This window comes from Salvelinus alpinus, chromosome 6 (genome assembly GCF_045679555.1).
Source record: "Salvelinus alpinus chromosome 6, SLU_Salpinus.1, whole genome shotgun sequence".
Classification (NCBI taxonomy): domain Eukaryota; kingdom Metazoa; phylum Chordata; class Actinopteri; order Salmoniformes; family Salmonidae; genus Salvelinus; species Salvelinus alpinus.
The window spans coordinates 9,063,354-9,083,077 of record NC_092091.1 but is presented as its reverse complement, the minus strand read 5'-3'; the positions used below and the strand labels follow the sequence as shown (position 1 = coordinate 9,083,077).

Below are 19,724 nucleotides of genomic sequence, written 5' to 3'. Positions count from 1 at the left end.
ATGTACACAGATCCACAGTATTCTATTTCAAACACAAACATATAATACTGATTGAAAGACTGTCCTACAGAGACAACACTATTGATGAAAGCATACTGAGCATGTCCTCTGTGTCCCCTTTGATGATGACCAGAAACTGGCACAACTACAAAGCCTTGAACATTTCTCCCTCCTACTTTATAGATCTTTTATCCGATTTGTTCTTTTTCATTGACAATATGGCAAAGCTGGGTGTCAACCTCAAGCCCCCAACCCCCAAAAGGTTAGAGGTCACCTCAGCCCATCGAATGGCTCCTGGAGTCACTGGGGGGGAGGGGGCCTCCCCTACTCCACCCACACTGCCTCTTGACCAATCAGAACAAAGTCTGTTGGTCACGTCTCTCCGTTCCCAGGCCCTCGACCATATTCATAACATGTTAATGACCTTTACTCCTATTGGCCATGACCTCTCCCAGCCTGAACCCTGACCTCTTGACCCTGGCCGTGAGGGTGAGGAGCCCGGCCTGTTGCTGCGCTACCCTCCTTCACACAGTGAGTGTTGTTTAGGCTGTATGTGTTCTAATCAACGACGACGTGAAGAAATAAAGAATGTGAGTTCTACAGAGTGTCTTTCGGGCTGTATGGTGGCAGGCACTATATTAGAATGGTGATAAAGAGAAAGGTCGTTTTCAAAACAGTGCTGTTTTGAGTTCTATTGAGTTCCACAGAATGCCATTTGGAAGACATGAGTCACCACCGGTTAGTACAGGATGGTGGAGAATTCACTATTTTGAATATATGAACAAATGTGTTTTTCCAGTAAAATAGCCCTTTATCTATTTATACACAGCATTAATACATCGAGTGATGGGTAGATGTGTACTTGGTTGAGGAGCCGATTTAAACTTTAACAGATGGCCTGTATCGGATTCCAGTTGCATTACCAGACACTTAATGACACAGAGGATTGGTAAATGAATGAATAGGACAGCGTTATATCCTGAACATTGGTCTTGAGCTTCATCCTGACTGGAATGGGGCAGGAATGATAAATTAATCCATGTTCAGCTCGCTAATCAATATATAATTACGTTGAATTTAATGCTATAGTTATATAAAGTCAATTTAAGTCCATTTAAGTCACTAGTTTTATTTCCTTAGAGAGGAGATTTTTGGCTGACAAACAGCACGTCTGATTTCCTCCTCACAGCTGGAGCCCACAGAACTCTCCAGCTTGTAGTCCTAAAACCCGAAAATGAGTTACCTCTGTTTCGTTCAGCCACTCTTATGGGGAGAATGAATGGGGAAAGAATTGGGTTTTGGGATAAACGTCGAAAATTAGGTCTGAGGTTTAGAAAGGCTTAGGAGATCTTTTACGTTTTGTTCTATGAGATAATATCAGTCAGTTAACATGACATTTATGAATTATAAAACCTTTATATGCCTTCTGTGATAATTATGATTTTTTTTTAAATTAGTCATTTAGCAGATGCTCTTATCCACAGTGACTTACAGTAGTGAGTGCATAGATTTTCATACTTAAAAAAAAAAAATACTGGTCCCCCTTGAGAATCGAACCCACAACCCTGGCGTTTCTAGTGAGCCACACAGGACTGCATATTATTGAATATGAGCATGGAAAGAGATAGGTGTCCTTATTCATTCATTTTATGAATGTTACAGTAGTTAGTTGAGTGGTTTATGTTTATACACATTATCACCAAATTATTAATTGTTTCCAGTACAGAAAGTGAGTATATTATGTTGTATATTTATATTGTGATTGTATATCTTTCAAACTGACTGTACAAAAAAAAAACGAGTTTATTTGTTTGGAAATGTGACTACTGAGGTTCAAGGAGAGTAAATAAATAATAAATAATAATAAATGACTACTGAAGTTCAAGGAGAGTAAATTAATAAATAATAAATGACTACTGAAGTTCAAGGAGAGTAAATTAATAAATAATAAATGACTACTGAAGTTCAAGGAGAGTAAATAAATAATAAATGACTACTGAAGTTCAAGGAGGGTAAATAAATAATAAATAACTACTGAAGTTCAAGGAGAGTAGATAAATAATAAATAAATAATAAATTACTACTGAAGTTCAAGGAGAGTAGATAAATAATAAATAAATAATAAATTACTACTGAGGTTCAAGGAGAGTAAATAAATAATAAATAAATAATAAATGACTACTGAAGTTCAAGGAGAGTAAATAAATAATTAATAAATAATAAATGACTACTGAAGTTCAAGGAGAGTAAATAAATAATAATAAATAATACATTACTGAAGTTCAAGGAGAGTAAATAAATAATAATAAATAATACATTACTGAAGTTCAAGGAGAGTAAATAATAAACATAAATGCTTAAAAATGTATAAAAAGTTAAATTGGCTGATAAAGATTATCTCATAGAGCAAAACATATAAGATCTCCTAAATCTGTGTTTACCACAGACCTTATTTTTCAGCATCCCCCCCAAAACTGCAAAAAAAACATTAATTTCCACATAGGCTTTGGCCAACAAGCCATGGAGGAATTAGTTTCTACAAAAAGATGCCATTACTATCGCTCTCAGTAGTATTGCTGTTGAATGAGAGTCTAGGAACAGAGGGGAGGGGAGGAGGGTCATTGTCAAAAGGCCACGCCTCTCTAGGTACAGGTTTATTGGATCAATATCTGAATTCAGTAGGAAGCCAGCTGACTGGCTACCATCAATATATCTTAATAATGACCAAGTGCTGTCTTCAAACAGAGCAGCTGCCTCATATAGGGAGGGACCTGATCACTAGTTTAATATCCAATGGCCTTCGGTAATAATAACCAATACAGAATCTAACCAATATATTGTGTTTCCTGCAATTTCTGTATAAAATGTGGTGCAAAGTCAACAAATATAATGGTGTTATGGTTCCAGTCCTGAGAAGGCCTAGCCTACTCCAAATATGAAGGAATACTCAAAGAAAGAGTAGGGCTCAGAGACTGTCAGACATTTTATCTAAGGAACCTGCACACTTTGTTGATAGTTGTTTATCAAAGGTGTTATGTGTTTTGTCAGAGAAAGAGAGAGATGCTTCTTGTTCTCTATAGTTGTAGAGTAGACCATACATTTGCTCTGCTCCAAGACCAACAGAGCAAACATCGACGAAAGCTTGGCTCGGGTAGCGCATGCGCGGTCAGGGGGAGAGGGTCCTTCGACGTTTCCCCACTCAGGAGTTGTGTGGTTGCACCCGTGTCATTCGTAATTTAGGGAAGCTTGTAGCATGATGGGGAACAGCGATCCTCATTTATAGAATGACAGAACAATCTGGATAAATGGCGATTTTCAGAAGGAAACTGTACCAGCAATGTTTTCTGTTTTTTGTTTTGTTTATTCCACTATCAGGTAAATCATTTTTTTTTTTGCTGTATCTTATTTTTTGTTAGTCAGTAGTAGTTTCCCAGCTACTGAAAGTCTTTGTGACACAGACTGTATATCAGACCATAGACCGTACCAGACTGGATGACAACAGAATGTGACCACAATGGGTCAATATTATACCGGGCAAAGACACGCACGAGAATAAGCACAAGCACTATTCTCTGTTTATGATCTAGTCACTTTACCCCTAAATTACCTACATGTACAAATTACCTCGACTAACCTGTACCCCCACACATTGACTCGGTCCGGTACTCCCTGTATATAGCCCCATTATTGTTATTTTATTGTGTTATTTAAAAAAGAAAAATACACGTTTTACTTTAGTTTATTGGGTAAATATTTTTCTTAATTAACTCTATTTCTTGAACTGCATTGTTGGTCAAGGGCTTGTAAGTAAGCATTTCACGGTAAGGTCTTTCACCTGTTGTATTCGGCGCATGTGACAAATGCAATTTAATTTAATTTGATTTGATCGTTTTTAACATAAAAGAATAGCAACGCTAATAGTATGTGTAAAATTATATGATTAACCAGAGTTTTTGAGGAAATGAGTGACTGATTTGAGTGACTGCGATTTTTTTTGCTACTGTCCAGTTCTTAATTTCTGCCGCTGACGCCGACCGCACATCTTCTTTTCAAATTAACTGACGTTTTCAAATTCAAACTGACAATTTACTGACTTACATTTTAATGTAGTATCTCTTGTAGGTCACATTAATACTGTAGTAACCTGAGCAATAACTAGACTATGCACTGTACCTGATTTTAAATAATCATTACCACTGTTTTCACTGGTCAAACTCACTCTTCATATGTCAAGTAGACTACTCATTGTCTTATGTCTCACAGTGTTATGCTATTAATTGAAGGAATGCAAACAATCACACAGTTTTCATGGGTGACAAGTACATTGAATATATAGACTATGGGAATAGAAACATTCTGTAAGTATGATACCTAGAATAGTTTACAGAAAGTTGCTGTAAAACAAAACAAAAAGTGCACTGCTGTAATGCCATACTAATCAAGGGTGCAATGAATACATAGCAGGCTAATAAAAACAAGTGTACATCAATTTCAAGAGTTCTACACAAAGTCCGTTACTGAACAGAGGTTCTCCTTCGTCATGACAGGCCTGGCTTATCAATGCACTCCTCTCCATCCTTCCTTTCCACCCCTTTCCCCTTCGTGCCTCTCTCCTCTTCCCTCCTTCCATCTCACTAATTCCCCCCTTCTCTTCCCAGGTGTTTTATGTTTCAGTGAACTCTCCTTCATCATCGAGCCCAGTGATATTACAGTGATACCCAAGGATCCAGTGGTCCTGGACTGTGTTGCCCACGGACAGCCTCCCATCGTCATCAGATGGCTGAGGAATGGAGTCAGGCTAGCGGAGAGCGAGCGGCTTCAGTTCCTGTCCAACGGCTCACTGTACATACCGGAGGTCAGGGGAGATGGAGAAGGGTCGGACGGAGGGTTCTATCAGTGCCTCTCCCAAAACAAATATGGAGCCATTCTAAGCCAAAGATCCCGCCTGATTATCGCAAGTAAGTATGGTGCTCGAGGTAACAACGTGGAAAGGTTATAATGGAATCTATTTTTTTATTTTTTTTATTTGTACATTTAACCTTTATTTAACTAAGGCAAGTCAGTTAAGAACAAATTCTTATTTACAATGACTGCCTACCCCGGCCAAACACTAATGACGCTGGGCCAATTGTGCGCCGCCCTATGGGACTCCCAATCATGGCCGGATGTGATACAGCCTGGATTCGAACCAGGGACTGTAGTGATGCAGTGCCTTAGACCGCTGCGCCACTCGGGAGCCAAACAACAACAACTGTAATGACTCACACAGTCCTCTAAAGCTTTCCTCAGTGAAGTTTCCATGCCAATAGAAGTTGTCCAGTGTTTCAGGGAGTGGATAGGCGTATCCTTATTAGTGGTAAAAGCTTCTTGTGGAGTTATAGACTGGTTTTAAAACTTTTAAGGGTCAATTAAGTAGTGACGGACAGTCTATCTGAAAGCTAATCAAATGAGGTAATCCGTGTAATTTCAAGGAAAAGTAAGATGGAAACACACAAACGCAGGATCGGTCGGTCCTCTGTGTTCTATGATTGAACATGCATTGTCAGTGTAGACCACTGCTCTGCTCTGTGATTGTTCCGTGGTGTGGTCTGTTACACAGAGGAATCTCTCAAAAGGCCTTTCCACTTTTAACCCTTTGTCTAGCCTGCTCCTGACTGCCCCTAAAGAAAAGACTGTTTCATTTGTCCACATATCAGTGGATTGGACAGCTGGTCAGGTTCATGGTCTATTCAGCATCACAAGGCCTTTTCTAACACAACCACAGGGGTTGGCTTTAGTTTAATCATGCTTATATTTTGGGTAGGATCTTTAGGATATTTTTTTCCCTTTTTTTTTCTGTATGATATGATTTAGAGACAGGGAAGACAACTACAATAATTTGAGTCAGTAGAATAGCCTGATGATTCTTTATTATAAGTCTCACCGATTCCTTGTTGATCAGAAGCAACACCAATATCCTTGTTGATCAGAAGCAACACCAATATCATTGTTGCTCAGAAGCAACACCAATATCCTTGTTGATCAGAAGCAACACCAATATCATTGTTGATCAGAAGCAACACCAATATCATTCTTGATCAGAAGCAACACCAATATCATTGTTGCTTTTCGTTTATTTGAAGTTTTGATAAGGATTTATTTCATCTTTATTTAAGCAGAGACATTTACAGATGAGCCCTGCATCAATAAACAAGAATTACACTATATATATATATATATACACTGCTCAAAAAAATAAAGGGAACACTTAAACAACACAATGTAACTCCAAGTCAATCACACTTCTGTGAAATCAAACTGTCCACTTAGGAAGCAACACTGATTGACAATAAATTTCACATGCTGTTGTGCAAATGGAATAGACAAAAGGTGGAAATTATAGGCAATTAGCAAGACACCCCCAAAAAAGGAGTGATTCTGCAGGTGGTGACCACAGACAACTTCTCAGTTCCTATGCTTCCTGGCTGATGTTTTGGTCACTTTTGAATGCTGGCGGTGCTCTCACTCTAGTGGTAGCATGAGACGGAGTCTACAACCCACACAAGTGGCTCAGGTAGTGCAGTTCATCCAGGATGGCACATCAATGCGAGCTGTGGCAAAAAGGCTTGCTGTGTCTGTCAGCGTAGTGTCCAGAGCATGGAGGCGCTACCAGGAGACAGGCCAGTACATCAGGAGACGTGGAGGAGACCGTAGGAGGGCAACAACCCAGCAGCAGGACCGCTACCTCCGCCTTTGTGCAAGGAGGTGCACTGCCAGAGCCCTGCAAAATGACCTCCAGCAGGCCACAAATGTGCATGTGTCAGCATATGGTCTCACAAGGGGTCTGAGGATCTCATCTCGGTACCTAATGGCAGTCAGGCTACCTCTGGCGAGCACATGGAGGGCTGTGCGGCCCCACAAAGAAATGCCACCCCACACCATGACTGACCCACCGCCAAACCGGTCATGCTGGAGGATGTTGCAGGCAGCAGAACATTCTCCACAGCGTCTCCAGACTCTGTCACGTCTGTCACATGTGCTCATGTGCTCAGTGTGAACCTGCTTTCATCTGTGAAGAGCACAGGGCGCCAGTGGCGAATTTGCCAATCTTGGTGTTCTCTGGCAAATGCCAAACGTCCTGCACGGTGCTGGGCTGTAAGCACAACCCCCACCTGTGGACGTCGGGCCCTCATACCACCCTCATGGAGTCTGTTTCTGACCGTTTGAGCAGACACATGCACATTTGTGGCCTGCTGGAGGTCATTTTGCAGGGCTCTGGCAGTGCACCTCCTTGCACAAAGGCGGAGGTAGCGGTCCTGCTGCTGGGTTGTTGCCCTCCTACGGTCTCCTCCACGTCTCCTGATGTACTGGCCTGTCTCCTGGTAGCGCCTCCATGCTCTGGACACTACGCTGACAGACACAGCAAGCCTTTTTGCCACAGCTCGCATTGATGTGCCATCCTGGATGAACTGCACTACCTGAGCCACTTGTGTGGGTTGTAGACTCCGTCTCATGCTACCACTAGAGTGAGAGCACCGCCAGCATTCAAAAGTGACCAAAACATCAGCCAGGAAGCATAGGAACTGAGAAGTTGTCTGTGGTCACCACCTGCAGAATCACTCCTTTTTTGGGGGTGTCTTGCTAATTGCCTATAATTTCCACCTTTTGTCTATTCCATTTGCACAACAGCATGTGAAATTTATTGTCAATCAGTGTTGCTTCCTAAGTGGACAGTTTGATTTCACAGAAGTGTGATTGACTTGGAGTTACATTGTGTTGTTTAAGTGTTCCCTTTATTTTTTTGAGCAGTGTATATCTATATACACATCAATTACACAATACATGAAAAGAAAAACTCAATCATATGAAACAAACATATTCTTCAGTAAAAATATCTTCTAACATCTGTCTGAATTGCCCTAGCGGCACCAACTCTAAAGGAGTTTTTCTAGATCATTCCACATTCTCCAGGGTTAGCCATCCCTGAGTCCAGGTCTGGTAACTTATACGTCTAAAGGTTAACAATGAGTTAAGGTGTGGCGGAAGTTTATATATTTATACATTTCTTCATTCCATTCTTTTACTTTTAGATTTGTCTATTGTTGTGAATTGTTAGATACTACTGCTCTGTTGGAGCTAGGAACACAAGCATTTCGCTACACCCGCAATAACATCTGCTAAATATGTGTATGTAACCAATAAAATTTGATTTGAGGTTGGAGGAGGGGCCTCTCTCTTTCTCTCTCTGCTGCTGCTCCCAGTCTGTCCAGAGGCCCAGAGAGTTCAAGGGTTACCTCTCCCTCTCTCTCTCTCTCTCTCTCTCTCTCTCAGGGAGATGTGATTTATAATTCACTAGAAGCCACTTCTCGCTCATTGGGGATGGATTTGTGATGTCACGGCATGGCCTGGCCGGCTCTGAGCTCTGGCTGGGGTTGGGGGTTATCCTGTCCTGCTGTCCTCTATCCTGTCACTAATCTGCCTGTCATTGGTCCTTTCCATGGCTCTCCTACACTCGCCATCATTGTCAAGATCAACTCTATTGTTCTATGTATCTATAGGCTAGGCCCGATCTGTCATGTGGGGGACTAGGTTGTATTATCCACTCTGAAATAGTATTTTAGTTCCTCTCAAACATTTGAAAAAAGCTCAGGAAAGGAAAGCCACCAGAGTTGTGTGATGTTTATTGCGTCTGATTTCAGTCTGATAACAGTCAGTGTTATACCACCTGCAGTAGCACACTGGTCTGCAACATGCTCTATGATATCACACTACATCCTCTATGACATCACACTACATTGTATCATATTTTCAAAAATGAACAAAAAACATGAAGTAAGATGGCAGGGAGCCTAGCAGTTAAGAGCGTTGGACCAGTAACCGAAAGGACAAGGTGAAAAATCTGTCGATGTGCCATTGAGCAAGGCATCTAACACTAATTGCTCCTGTAAGTCGCTCTGGAAAAGAGTGTTCGCTAAATGCCTAAAATGTAAAAATGTAAAATGAAACATTAGTATATGCAAGTCCCAGTTTTTGGTAGACAATAGCTGACCAGACCGGTAACAGTCTTCGATCCCGCCGGGTCTCCCACAATTTGGGCTGAAATTGAATGGACAGGGGGGCTGGGGTGAACCCTGATCTCTTTAAAGGGAATCTTTGTGCATTCTGACCTGTCCATTGATCTGCTGTTTACGACAGGGCTGGGATGACCGTATTAGTAGTGCGGTTTTCTGGCTTTGGCCACACAGCCAACATGGCTGACCCCAACCACCGGCAGAAACACCCAACACAGAGAATGGCCACTCTTATCAATGGGTGGTGATTGGCTAGATGGACGTTAGATCATCTTAACAAGGCCAAGGGTAGTTTGCACAAGGCCAAGGGTAGTTTGCGCTGGGTGGTGAGGACCTAGCACTACATGCCATGGTTTTATTTCTAGATGTTTCTTCTGTTGACAATATTTTTTTTGAATAATATATTTAGCCGAGTGGAGCAGCAGATTAAGGCACTGACCTGGCGGGCTCACTAAACAGTGGAGCAGCCGTCTAAGGCACTGACCTGGCGGGCTCACTAAACAGTGGAGCAGCCGTCTAAGGCACTGACCTGGCGGGCTCACTAAACAGTGGAGCAGCCGTCTAAGGCACTGACCTGGCGGGCTCACTAAACAGTGGAGCAGCAGTCTAAGGCACCTTGATTCGATCCCAGGCTGTCACAACCGGCCGTGACCGTAAGTCCCATAGGGCGGTGCACAATTGGCTCAGCGTCGTCCGGGTTAGGGGAGGGTTTGGCCGGGGGTGCTTGGCTCATCGCTCTCTAGCGACTCCTTGTGGCGGATCGGGCGCCTGCAGGCTGACTTTGGTCGTCAGTTGAAAGGTGTTTCCTCCGACACGTTGGTGCAGCTGACTTCCGGGTTAAACGGGCGGGTGTTGACCTAGTCCTGTGACTGGGGTCTTTAACATGGTGTTGACCAGGTCCTGTGACTGGGGTCTTTAACATGGTATTGATCTGGTCCTGTGACTGGGGTCTTTAACATGGTGTTGACCTGGTCCTATGACTGGGGTCTTTAACATAGTATTGACCTGGTCCTGTGACTGGGGGTCTTTAACATGGTGTTGTCCTGGTCCTGTGACTGGGGTCTTTAACATGGTGTTTACCTGGTCCTGTGACTGGGGTCTTTAACATGGTATTGACCTGGTCCTGTGACTGGGGTCTTTAACATGGTATTGACCTGGTCCTGTGACTGGGGGGTCTTTAACATGGTATTGATCTGGTCCTATGACTGGGGTCTTTAACATAATATTGACCTGGTCCTGTGACTGGGGTCTTTAACATGGTATTGACCTGGTCCTGTGACTGGGGTCTTTAACATGGTATTGACCTGGTACTGTGACTGGGGTCTTTAACATGGTGTTGACCTGGTCCTGTGACTGGGGTCTTTAACATGGTATTGACCTGGTCCTGTGACTGGGGTCTTTAACATGGTGTTGACCTGGTCCTGTGACTGGGGTCTTTAACATGGTATTGACCTGGTCCTGTGACTGGGGTCTTTAACATGGTGTTGACCTGGTCCTGTGACTGGGGTCTTTAACATGGTATTGACCTGGTCCTGTGACTGGGGTCTTTAACATGGTGTTGACCTGGTCCTGTGACTGGGGTCTTTAACATGGTATTGACCTGGTCCTGTGACTGGGGTCTTTAACATGGTGTTGACCTGGTCCTGTGACTGGGGTCTTTAACATGGTATTGACCTGGTCCTGTGACTGGGGTCTTTAACATGGTATTGACCTGGTCCTGTGACTATATACTATAAAAGGCGATGAGCAGAAATAAGGGAGTACTATCTCATAGTAGTATATGTGAGTTTCTCTTTTAAACAATCCCCTGGCCTTGTACACAGCTAATAGCTAACGTTAGCCGATGCAAGCTAGCTGGCTACTGATAGTGCAACCCTAAGTAACAGTACAGATGAAGATGAAAAATGATCAGGCCTACTGTACATCTTACTGTAGAAGTTCTTGTTGAAAACTTCAACCAGCCACACACCTCTCATTAGGACTGTGTGTGTGTGTGTTTTCTGGTCTCCCAATCATGGCCGGATGTGATACAGCCTGGATCAATCAGTTTGTCCCAGTTCAGAATGAAAATTATTTATTGTATTTTAGCAGCAACAGTTCCAACCTAGACAGATATGTCAGACTTTTTAATGGGGGGAAATAAACATGAATAGATATTTGTTTGGCTATTTCATTTAATTGTTTATTTGTTTTTGTCGATATTGCATTTGTTTTAGGCATAAGGGCAATGAAATGTACTAATATTTACATATAGTTGCATATGTTCCTAAACTTGGGTCCCAGGAAAACAGAATATCTAATTTGGGCCCCAGGAAAACAGAATATTTAATTTGGGTCCCAGGAAAACAGAATATCTCATTTGGGTCCCAGGAAAACAGAATATCTAATTTGGGCCCCAGGAAAACAGAATATTTAATTTGGGCCCCAGGAAAACAGAATATCTAATTTGGGTCCCAGGAAAACAGAATATCTCATTTGGGTCCCAGGAAAACAGAATATCTAATTTGGGTCCCAGGCTGAAAAAGATTAAGAACCCCTGCTTTAGAGCTAAAGCCCTTTAACACTAACCCTTTAGCACTAACCCTTTAGCACTAACCCTTTAGCACTAACCCTTTAGCACTAACCCTTTAGCACTAACCCTTTAGCACTAACCCTTTAGCACTAACCCTTTAGCACTAACCCTTTAGCACTAACCCTTTAGCACTAACCCTTTAGCACTAACCCTTTAGCACTAACCCTTTAGCACTAACCCTTTAGCACTAACCCTTTAGCACTAACTATTTTCAAGCTCCTGAGAGAAACATTTTTAGCACCTTCTTGTATCTACTCTTGTTTTATTTTATTTAACCTTTATTTAACTAGGCAAGTCAGTTAAGAACAAATTCTTATTTACAATGACGGCCTAGGAACAGTGGGTTAACTGCCTTGTTCAGGGGCAGAACGACATATTTTTACCTTGTCAGCTCGGGGGATTCAATCTAGCAACCTTTACGGTTACTGGCCCAATGCCCGAACCACTAGGCTACCTGCTGCCCCGCATAGAAGAACTCAGTGGTTCTGTGACTTTACAGAGTTAATATTAAACTGAGAAACCACTGCTTCCTTTGTTGATTGTGTTTTCACCGCATTGCAGATATCTCACCATTCGTGGTGCAGCCCGTGCTTTTGGAAGTGACCGAGGGTTCCGTGGCCAGGTTCACCTGCCAGGTGACCTCTAACCCTCCTGCCACCATCACCTGGGAGCTAGACCAAAGCACACTACCGTTGGAGACAGACAGGTAGGTAGCTGCTGGAACTTGGCTCTGTCTCAATTCCTCTGTGAGAAGGAGACGAGGAGAGAAGATGTGAGGAACGAGAAAGAGCAACTGTCTTCAGCCACCTCATACTGTATCTGTCTGTCTGTCCTTTACTTTGACTAGATTGTAATCATTTTTGGGGGACTGTGTTTATACTGTTCTATCAGGCCCTGGTCAGTAGTGATTATTTTAAACCCAAGAACATGTTTCAGAACAGTAATCTCAGTAAGAAATATGCTAACATGATTGCCGTTGCTCGCTAGATAGCTAGCGAAAACAGTTGCCTAGCAACAACCATCTTAAAAAGATATTTGAGAAGTTTATAAGAAAATCATTCAATCTTAAGATATTGTTGAGGAATTGCACTTACGAACTATCTTATGAGCTTCTTCTTCTGAAGAAGTGTTTCGTGACTCTGGGCCCTCGTCCTGGCCATCATTGTCCATTTGTCTCTCTAGAATCACAGTCCTGCCCAACGGAGCTATCCAGATTCAAAACGTCCAACTAGAGGATGCTGGGAAGTACCGTTGTGTGGCCACCAACATCGGCAACCGCGTCAAGAGTAGAGAGGCAACGCTCTCCGTCATCAACCCAGGTGTGTGTGTGCTTTCAATTAAGATTATGGGTAGACTTGTTTATAAGCCCATCCTTCTTCTCTACCTCACATGCACATACAGTATGCCTTCTTTTAAATTGTACGGGTTTTTACTGTGAAAATAATTACACAACTAAAACTTTTTTTTTTGTCTCTGTGTAGGTTCTGGCCCTAAACCGCGTCAGAGGCCCCGGATCATAGCGGGCCCCCAAAACATGACGGCTTCCCTCCACTACACCGTGGTCCTGGAGTGTGTTGCTACGGGCAACCCCAGACCCATCATCTCCTGGAGCCGGGCCGACAGTAAACCCATCGACGTGTTCAATGCCAGGGTGCTGGGCAGGTGAGAGGATGCATGACGCACCACTGTACCCATAATGCTCTGTGCAACATCGGCCACCATTGAGGTTTTTAAATCACGATTAAAGACCCACCTTTACAGCTTGCCATTTATGTATCAGTGACATCATTTTAATTTGTTTTACTTCCTTTGTGTTGTATGTGATTTTATTATTGTTATAAAAAAATATATAGAAAAATGTATTTCCTGAAGGAAAATGTGGGCGTTTGCTTCAGTGGTCTCAAAGTACTGTTTAGTGTGTTGTGTTTTAATGCTTTAAAAAAATTAAAAAAAGTTTTATTTGTGTTTGACAGTGGAAACCTGGTGATCAGTGATGTGAAGCCTCAGCACAGTGGAGTCTACCTCTGTAGAGCCACCACCCCAAGAACACGCAACTACACCATCGCTGCTGCCAACCTCACCGTGCTAGGTAAACTACGATATACTGATCCAACAATGTGTTTCAGCTGAAATGGGAGAATATTGCTTTGGGTTTCGGTCTAGTGGTTACAGCCACTTAGTGGTTTCTCAATATGCATACTACCTAGCGTGCTCCACACTCTCATGCTCCAAGTGTATTCTCTGAGGACGTTCTCTTGAGTACGTTCTTGTGAGGACGAGAGTTTGGAGAACACATGAAACATTCCATTTGAGCAGCACTCCCCCTACTGTATTACCTCACGCTGAGCAGCACTCCCCCTTACTGTATTACCTCACGCTGAGCAGCACTCCCCCTACTGTATTACCTCACGCTGAGCAGCACTCCCCCTACTGTATTACCTCACGCTGAGCAGCACTCCCCCTACTGTATTACCTCACGCTGAGCAGCACTCCCCCTACTGTATTACCTCACGCTGAGCAGCACTCCCCCTACTGTATTACCTCACGCTGAGCAGCACTCCCCATACTGTATTACCTCACGCTGAGCAGCACTCCCCCTACTGTATTACCTCACGCTGAGCAGCACTCCCCCTACTGTATTACCTCACGCTGAGCAGCACTCCCCCTACTGTATTACCTCACGCTGAGCAGCACTCCCCCTACTGTATTACCTCACGCTGAGCAGCACTCCCCCTACTGTATTACCTCACGCTGAGCAGCACTCCCCCTACTGTATTACCTCACGCTGAGCAGCACTCCCCCTACTGTATTACCTCACGCTGAGCAGCACTCCCCATACTGTATTACCTCACGCTGAGCAGCACTCCCCCTACTGTATTACCTCACGCTGAGCAGCACTCCCCCTACTGTATTACCTCACGCTGAGCAGCACTCCCCCTACTGTATTACCTCACGCTGAGCAGCACTCCCCCTACTGTATTACCTCACGCTGAGCAGCACTCCCTCTACTGTATTACCTCACGCTGAGCAGCACTCCCTCTACTGTATTACCTCACGCCGAGCAGCACTCCCCCCTACTGTATTACCTCACGCTGAGCAGCACTCCCCCCTACTGTATTACCTCACGCTGAGCAGCACTCCCCCTACTGTATTACCTCACGCTGAGCAGCACTCCCCCTACTGTATTACCTCACGCTGAGCACCGCTCCCTCTACTGTATTACCTCACGCTGAGCAGCACTCCCTCTACTGTATTACCTCACGCTGAGCAGCACTCCCTCTACTGTATTACCTCACGCTGAGCAGCACTCCCCCCTACTGTATTACCTCACGCTGAGCAGCACTCCCCCTACTGTATTACCTCACGCTGAGCAGCACTCCCCCTACTGTATTACCTCACGCTTAGCAGCACTCCCTCTACTGTATTACCTCCCCATTCACCGACCCTTCCTCCAGACAGGACAATGGCAACAGTAGAGACCAAGCAAGATATACACAAAGCAAACTTTTTACTTCATAACTATCAGCTAGCTATATGTGAATCTTAATAATGTAGCTAACCAGATAGTATAACAGGCAAAAATGACCTAAAACCAATGTTATCCATGGTAGATGTAAATTCTTCGTGGGTAGCTAGTTAACAATTCTTTGTGGCTATCTGGCTAGCTAATGGTAGTAGCTAGCCAGTTAGATCTATTGATTTACTACTGACCTACGACCTACGCACACTACAGTGGGTATTGTAGGCAGGTAACCATGCCAAAATAAAATTAAAAATATTGTAGTCGGGCAACCTAGGAGATGTGAATAGGCAAAATTGCATTCGAAGTCGGAGTGTATTTTTCTCTCGCTTCAGCTCAAATAATGCATTGATTGCAAGAAAACGTTCTTAATTTTTACGTGGTTGCGTCATATTTCTTTGCGTACTTTCCGTTGAAGCATCGATGCTTCAAAATATCTACAAACGGAGTACGCGTTCGAGTAGTGCCCCCCGTGCTCCATTTCGCATACTTTGATTTAGACTCGTACTTCCGACCCTCCCGTACTCCCAATTTGCGCACTCGGAGCACAGTAGTATGCATTTTGAGAAACACCCCACAGCCTTTGGCGTATGTCTGTGTGAGTGAGGGTTCAAACCCCGGTCCCACTGTTTACACTTCCTAATGCTTCCTGTCTCTATCCACCAATAAAAAGTACAAATGTAAGAATATTCGTGCCATTCTTAAGAGTTTTCGTAACGTGTCGTAACCTATCAATAATACGGCACAAATAGATTGGATGTGTATAGCACAGTTATATTAAATAGTAAAAGGGGGATACACACCTTGTTCTGCCTCTAGAGCCCCCATCACTGGTGGAGAGACCCGAGAGCCAGACCCGTCCCAGGGCTGGCACTGCCCGCTTCATGTGCCAGGCTCAGGGGGTGCCCCCGCCACGCATCACCTGGCTGAAGAACGGAGAGGAGGTGCACCTGAACGGCAGGATCAAGATGTACAACAGGTACAGTCACACCTGAACAACGCAGTACTAAAGCTCAAATTAACACTTCACATTTTAAAATGGGATATTCAAAGAATAGGATATCACTTTGTTTATTCAACGTGTCGGCCACATAGTGTTCATCGGAGCGTTTCTCTTTTCTTTGACGATATCATCACATTATTTCCACGCACCTGCAACAAGATAACACAGATGTTCAAGTGCTTTAAAAAAATGTTTTTGAATTAGAACAAACCATTTTTTTTTATTGTCCACTCAATATGGAAATGTGTCTTTCACTTCACAATAACACGATTGACATAAAGAAAACTATATAAAATGTCAATGTGTCAGTCAAATGATCTCCAAGAATGGTTTGTTGTAATAATAGTGAAGCTGTTCTCATCAAATCGAATGTTATTTGTCAAATGCGTTGAATACAACAGGTGTAGACCTTACAGTGAAATGCTTACTTACCAACAATGCATTTTTATGTAGTTCAAATGGCGACGTGCCAGGCCATCATTGTAAATAATCATTTGTTCTTAATTGACCAGCCTGGTAATACATTTAAAATAATAATAATAATAATACAAGTATTAATTTAAGCTTGATGGCATTGTACACATACCATTAATAAAGACTGTACCGAAGTTCATGACTCTGTTTCCCTCCACAGTAAATTGGTGATCACTCAGATCACAACGGAGGACGATGCCATTTACCAGTGTGTGGCGGAGAACGACCAGGGCAGTGTTCTGTCCCTGGCACGCCTCACCGTGGTGATGTCTGAGGACCGGCCCAGCGTTCCCAGGAACATCCACGCCGAAACCATCTCCTCCTCAGCCATCCTACTGGCCTGGGAGAGACCCATCTACAACGCTGACAAAGTCATCGCTTATTCTGTACACTACATGAAGGCTGAGGGTAAATGTATTGTTATAAGCATGCACGAGCCTTTATAATGTCTGATTATAACGCTGACAAAGTCATCGCATACTCTGTTCGCTACATGAAGGCTGAAGGTAGGACTAAAGACAGGGTGAGGGAGAGGTAAAGACAGGGTGAGGGAGAGGTAAAGAAAGGGTAATGGAGGAGTAATGACAGGGTGAGGGAGGAGTAATGACAGGGTGAGGGAGAGGTAAAGACAGGGTGATGGAGGAGTAAAGACAGGGTGAGGGAGAGGTAAAGACAGGGTGATGGTGGAGTAAAGACAGGGTGAGGGAGAGGTAAAGACAGGGTGATGGTGGAGTAAAGACAGGGTGATGGAGGAGTAAAGACAGGGTGATGGAGGAGTAAAGACAGGGTGATGGAGGAGTAAAGACAGGGTAAGGGAGTACTAAAGACAGGGTGAGGGAGGAGTAAAGACAGGGTGAGGGAGAGGTAAAGACAGGGTGATGGTGGAGTAAAGACAGGGTGATGGAGGAGTAAAGACAGGGTGATGGAGGAGTAAAGACAGGGTGAGGGAGGAGTAAAGACAGGGTGATGGAGGAGTAAAGACAGGGTGATGGAGGAGTAAAGACAGGGTGATGGAGGAGTAAAGACAGGGTGAGGGAGTACTAAAGACAGGGTGATGGAGAAGTAAAGACAGGGTAAGGGAGTACCAAAGACAGGGTGAGGGAGGAGTAAAGACAGGGTGAGGGAGAGGTAAAGACAGGGTGATGGTGGAGTAAAGACAGGGTGATGGAGGAGTAAAGACAGGATGAGGGAGGAGTAAAGACAGGGTGATGGAGGGGGGTAAAGACAGGGTGATGGAGGGGGGTAAAGACAGGGTGAGGGAGGAGTAATGACAGGGTGAGGGAGAGGTAAAGACAGGGTGATGGAGGAGTAAAGACAGGGTGAGGGAGAGGTAAAGACAGGGTGATGGTGGAGTAAAGACAGGGTGAGGGAGAGGTAAAGACAGGGTGATGGTGGAGTAAAGACAGGGTGATGGAGGAGTAAAGACAGGGTGATGGAGGAGTAAAGACAGGGTGATGGAGGAGTAAAGACAGGGTAAGGGAGTACTAAAGACAGGGTGAGGGAGGAGTAAAGACAGGGTGAGGGAGAGGTAAAGACAGGGTGATGGTGGAGTAAAGACAGGGTGATGGAGGAGTAAAGACAGGATGAGGGAGGAGTAAAGACAGGGTGATGGAGGGGGGTAAAGACAGGGTGATGGTGGAGTAAAGACAGGGTGATGGAGGAGTAAAGACAGGGTGAGGGAGGAGTAAAGACATGGTGATGGAGGAGTAAAGACAGGGTGAGGGAGAGGTAAAGACAGGGTGAGGGAGGAGTAAAGACAAGGTGATGGAGGAGTAAAGACAGGGTGACGGAGGGGGGTAAAGACAGGGTGAGGATAAAGACAGGGTGATGGAGGAGTAAAGACAGGGTGATGCAGGAGTAAAGACAGGGTGAGGGAGGAGTAAAGACAGGGTGATGGAGGAGTAAAGACAGGGTGAGGGAGAGGTAAAGACAGGGTGAGGGAGGAGTAAAGACAGGGTGAGGGAGGAGTAAAGACAGGGTGAGGGAGGAGTAAAGACAGGGTGAGGGAGGAGTAAAGACAGGGTGAGGGAGTACTAAAGACAGGGTGATGGAGGAGTAAAGACAGGGTGATGGAGGAGTAAAGACAGGGTGATGGAGGAGTAAAGACAGGGTGATGGAGGAGTAAAGACAGGGTGATGGAGGAGTAAAGACAGGGTGAGGGAGGAGTAAAGACAGGGTGATGGAGGAGTAAAGACAGGGTGATGGAGGAGTAAAGACAGGGTAAAGACAGAGTGATGGAGGAGTAAAGACAGGGTGATGGAGGAGTAAAGACAGGGTGATGGAGGAGTAAAGACAGGGTGAGGGAGGAGTAAAGACAGGGTGAGGGAGGAGTAAAGACAGAGTGATGGAGGAGTAAAGACAAGGTGATGGAGGAGTAAAGACAGGATGAGGGAGGAGTAAAGACAGGGTGATGGAGGAGTAAAGACAGGGTGATGGAGGAGTAAAGACAGGGTGAGGGAGTACTAAAGACAGGGTGATGGAGGAGTAAAGACAGGGTAAGGGAGTACTAAAGACAGGGTGAGGGAGGAGTAAAGACAGGGTGAGGGAGAGGTAAAGACAGGGTGATGGTGGAGTAAAGACAGGGTGATGGAGGTGTAAATACCGGGTGAGGGAGAGGAGTAAAGACAGGGTGAGGGAGGGGGGTAAAGACAGGGTGAGGGAGGAGTAAAGACAGGGTGATGGAGGGGGGTAAAGACAGGGTGAGGGAGGAGTAAAGACAGGGTGATGGAGGAGTAAAGACAGGGTGAGGGAGAGGTAAAGACAGGGTGAGGTAGGAGTAAAGACAAGGTGATGGAGGAGTAAAGACAGGGTGACGGAGGGGGGTAAAGACAGGGTGAGGGTAAAGACAGGGTGATGGAGGAGTAAAGACAGGGTGAGGGAGGAGTAAAGACAGGGTGATGGAGGAGTAAAGACAGGGTGAGGGAGAGGTAAAGACAGGGTGAGGGAGGAGTAAAGACAGGGTGAGGGAGGAGTAAAGACAGGGTGAGGGAGGAGTAAAGACAGGGTGAGGGAGGAGTAAAGACAGGGTGAGGGAGGAGTAAAGACAGGGTGAGGGAGTACTAAAGACAGGGTGATGGAGGAGTAAAGACAGGGTGAGGGAGTACT

The 19,724-nt window shown here is 44.4% G+C and overlaps 1 protein-coding gene across 1 annotated transcript in view; it reads left to right on the top strand.

The window, feature by feature from the left end:
• The first annotated feature begins 3,219 nt into the window (after positions 1 to 3,219).
• Positions 3,220 to 19,724, top strand: part of LOC139578082 (protogenin B-like) — a 41,276-nt gene continuing 24,771 nt past the window's right edge. The window contains exons 1-8 of the mRNA XM_071405267.1: positions 3,220 to 3,375; positions 4,659 to 4,958; positions 12,184 to 12,328; positions 12,805 to 12,941; positions 13,104 to 13,284; positions 13,596 to 13,711; positions 15,962 to 16,121; positions 16,780 to 17,027. Of these exons, the coding sequence (XP_071261368.1) occupies positions 3,306 to 3,375; positions 4,659 to 4,958; positions 12,184 to 12,328; positions 12,805 to 12,941; positions 13,104 to 13,284; positions 13,596 to 13,711; positions 15,962 to 16,121; positions 16,780 to 17,027 (1,357 nt within the window). The 5' untranslated portion in view covers positions 3,220 to 3,305. The remainder of the gene's footprint in view (positions 3,376 to 4,658; positions 4,959 to 12,183; positions 12,329 to 12,804; positions 12,942 to 13,103; positions 13,285 to 13,595; positions 13,712 to 15,961; positions 16,122 to 16,779; positions 17,028 to 19,724) is intronic.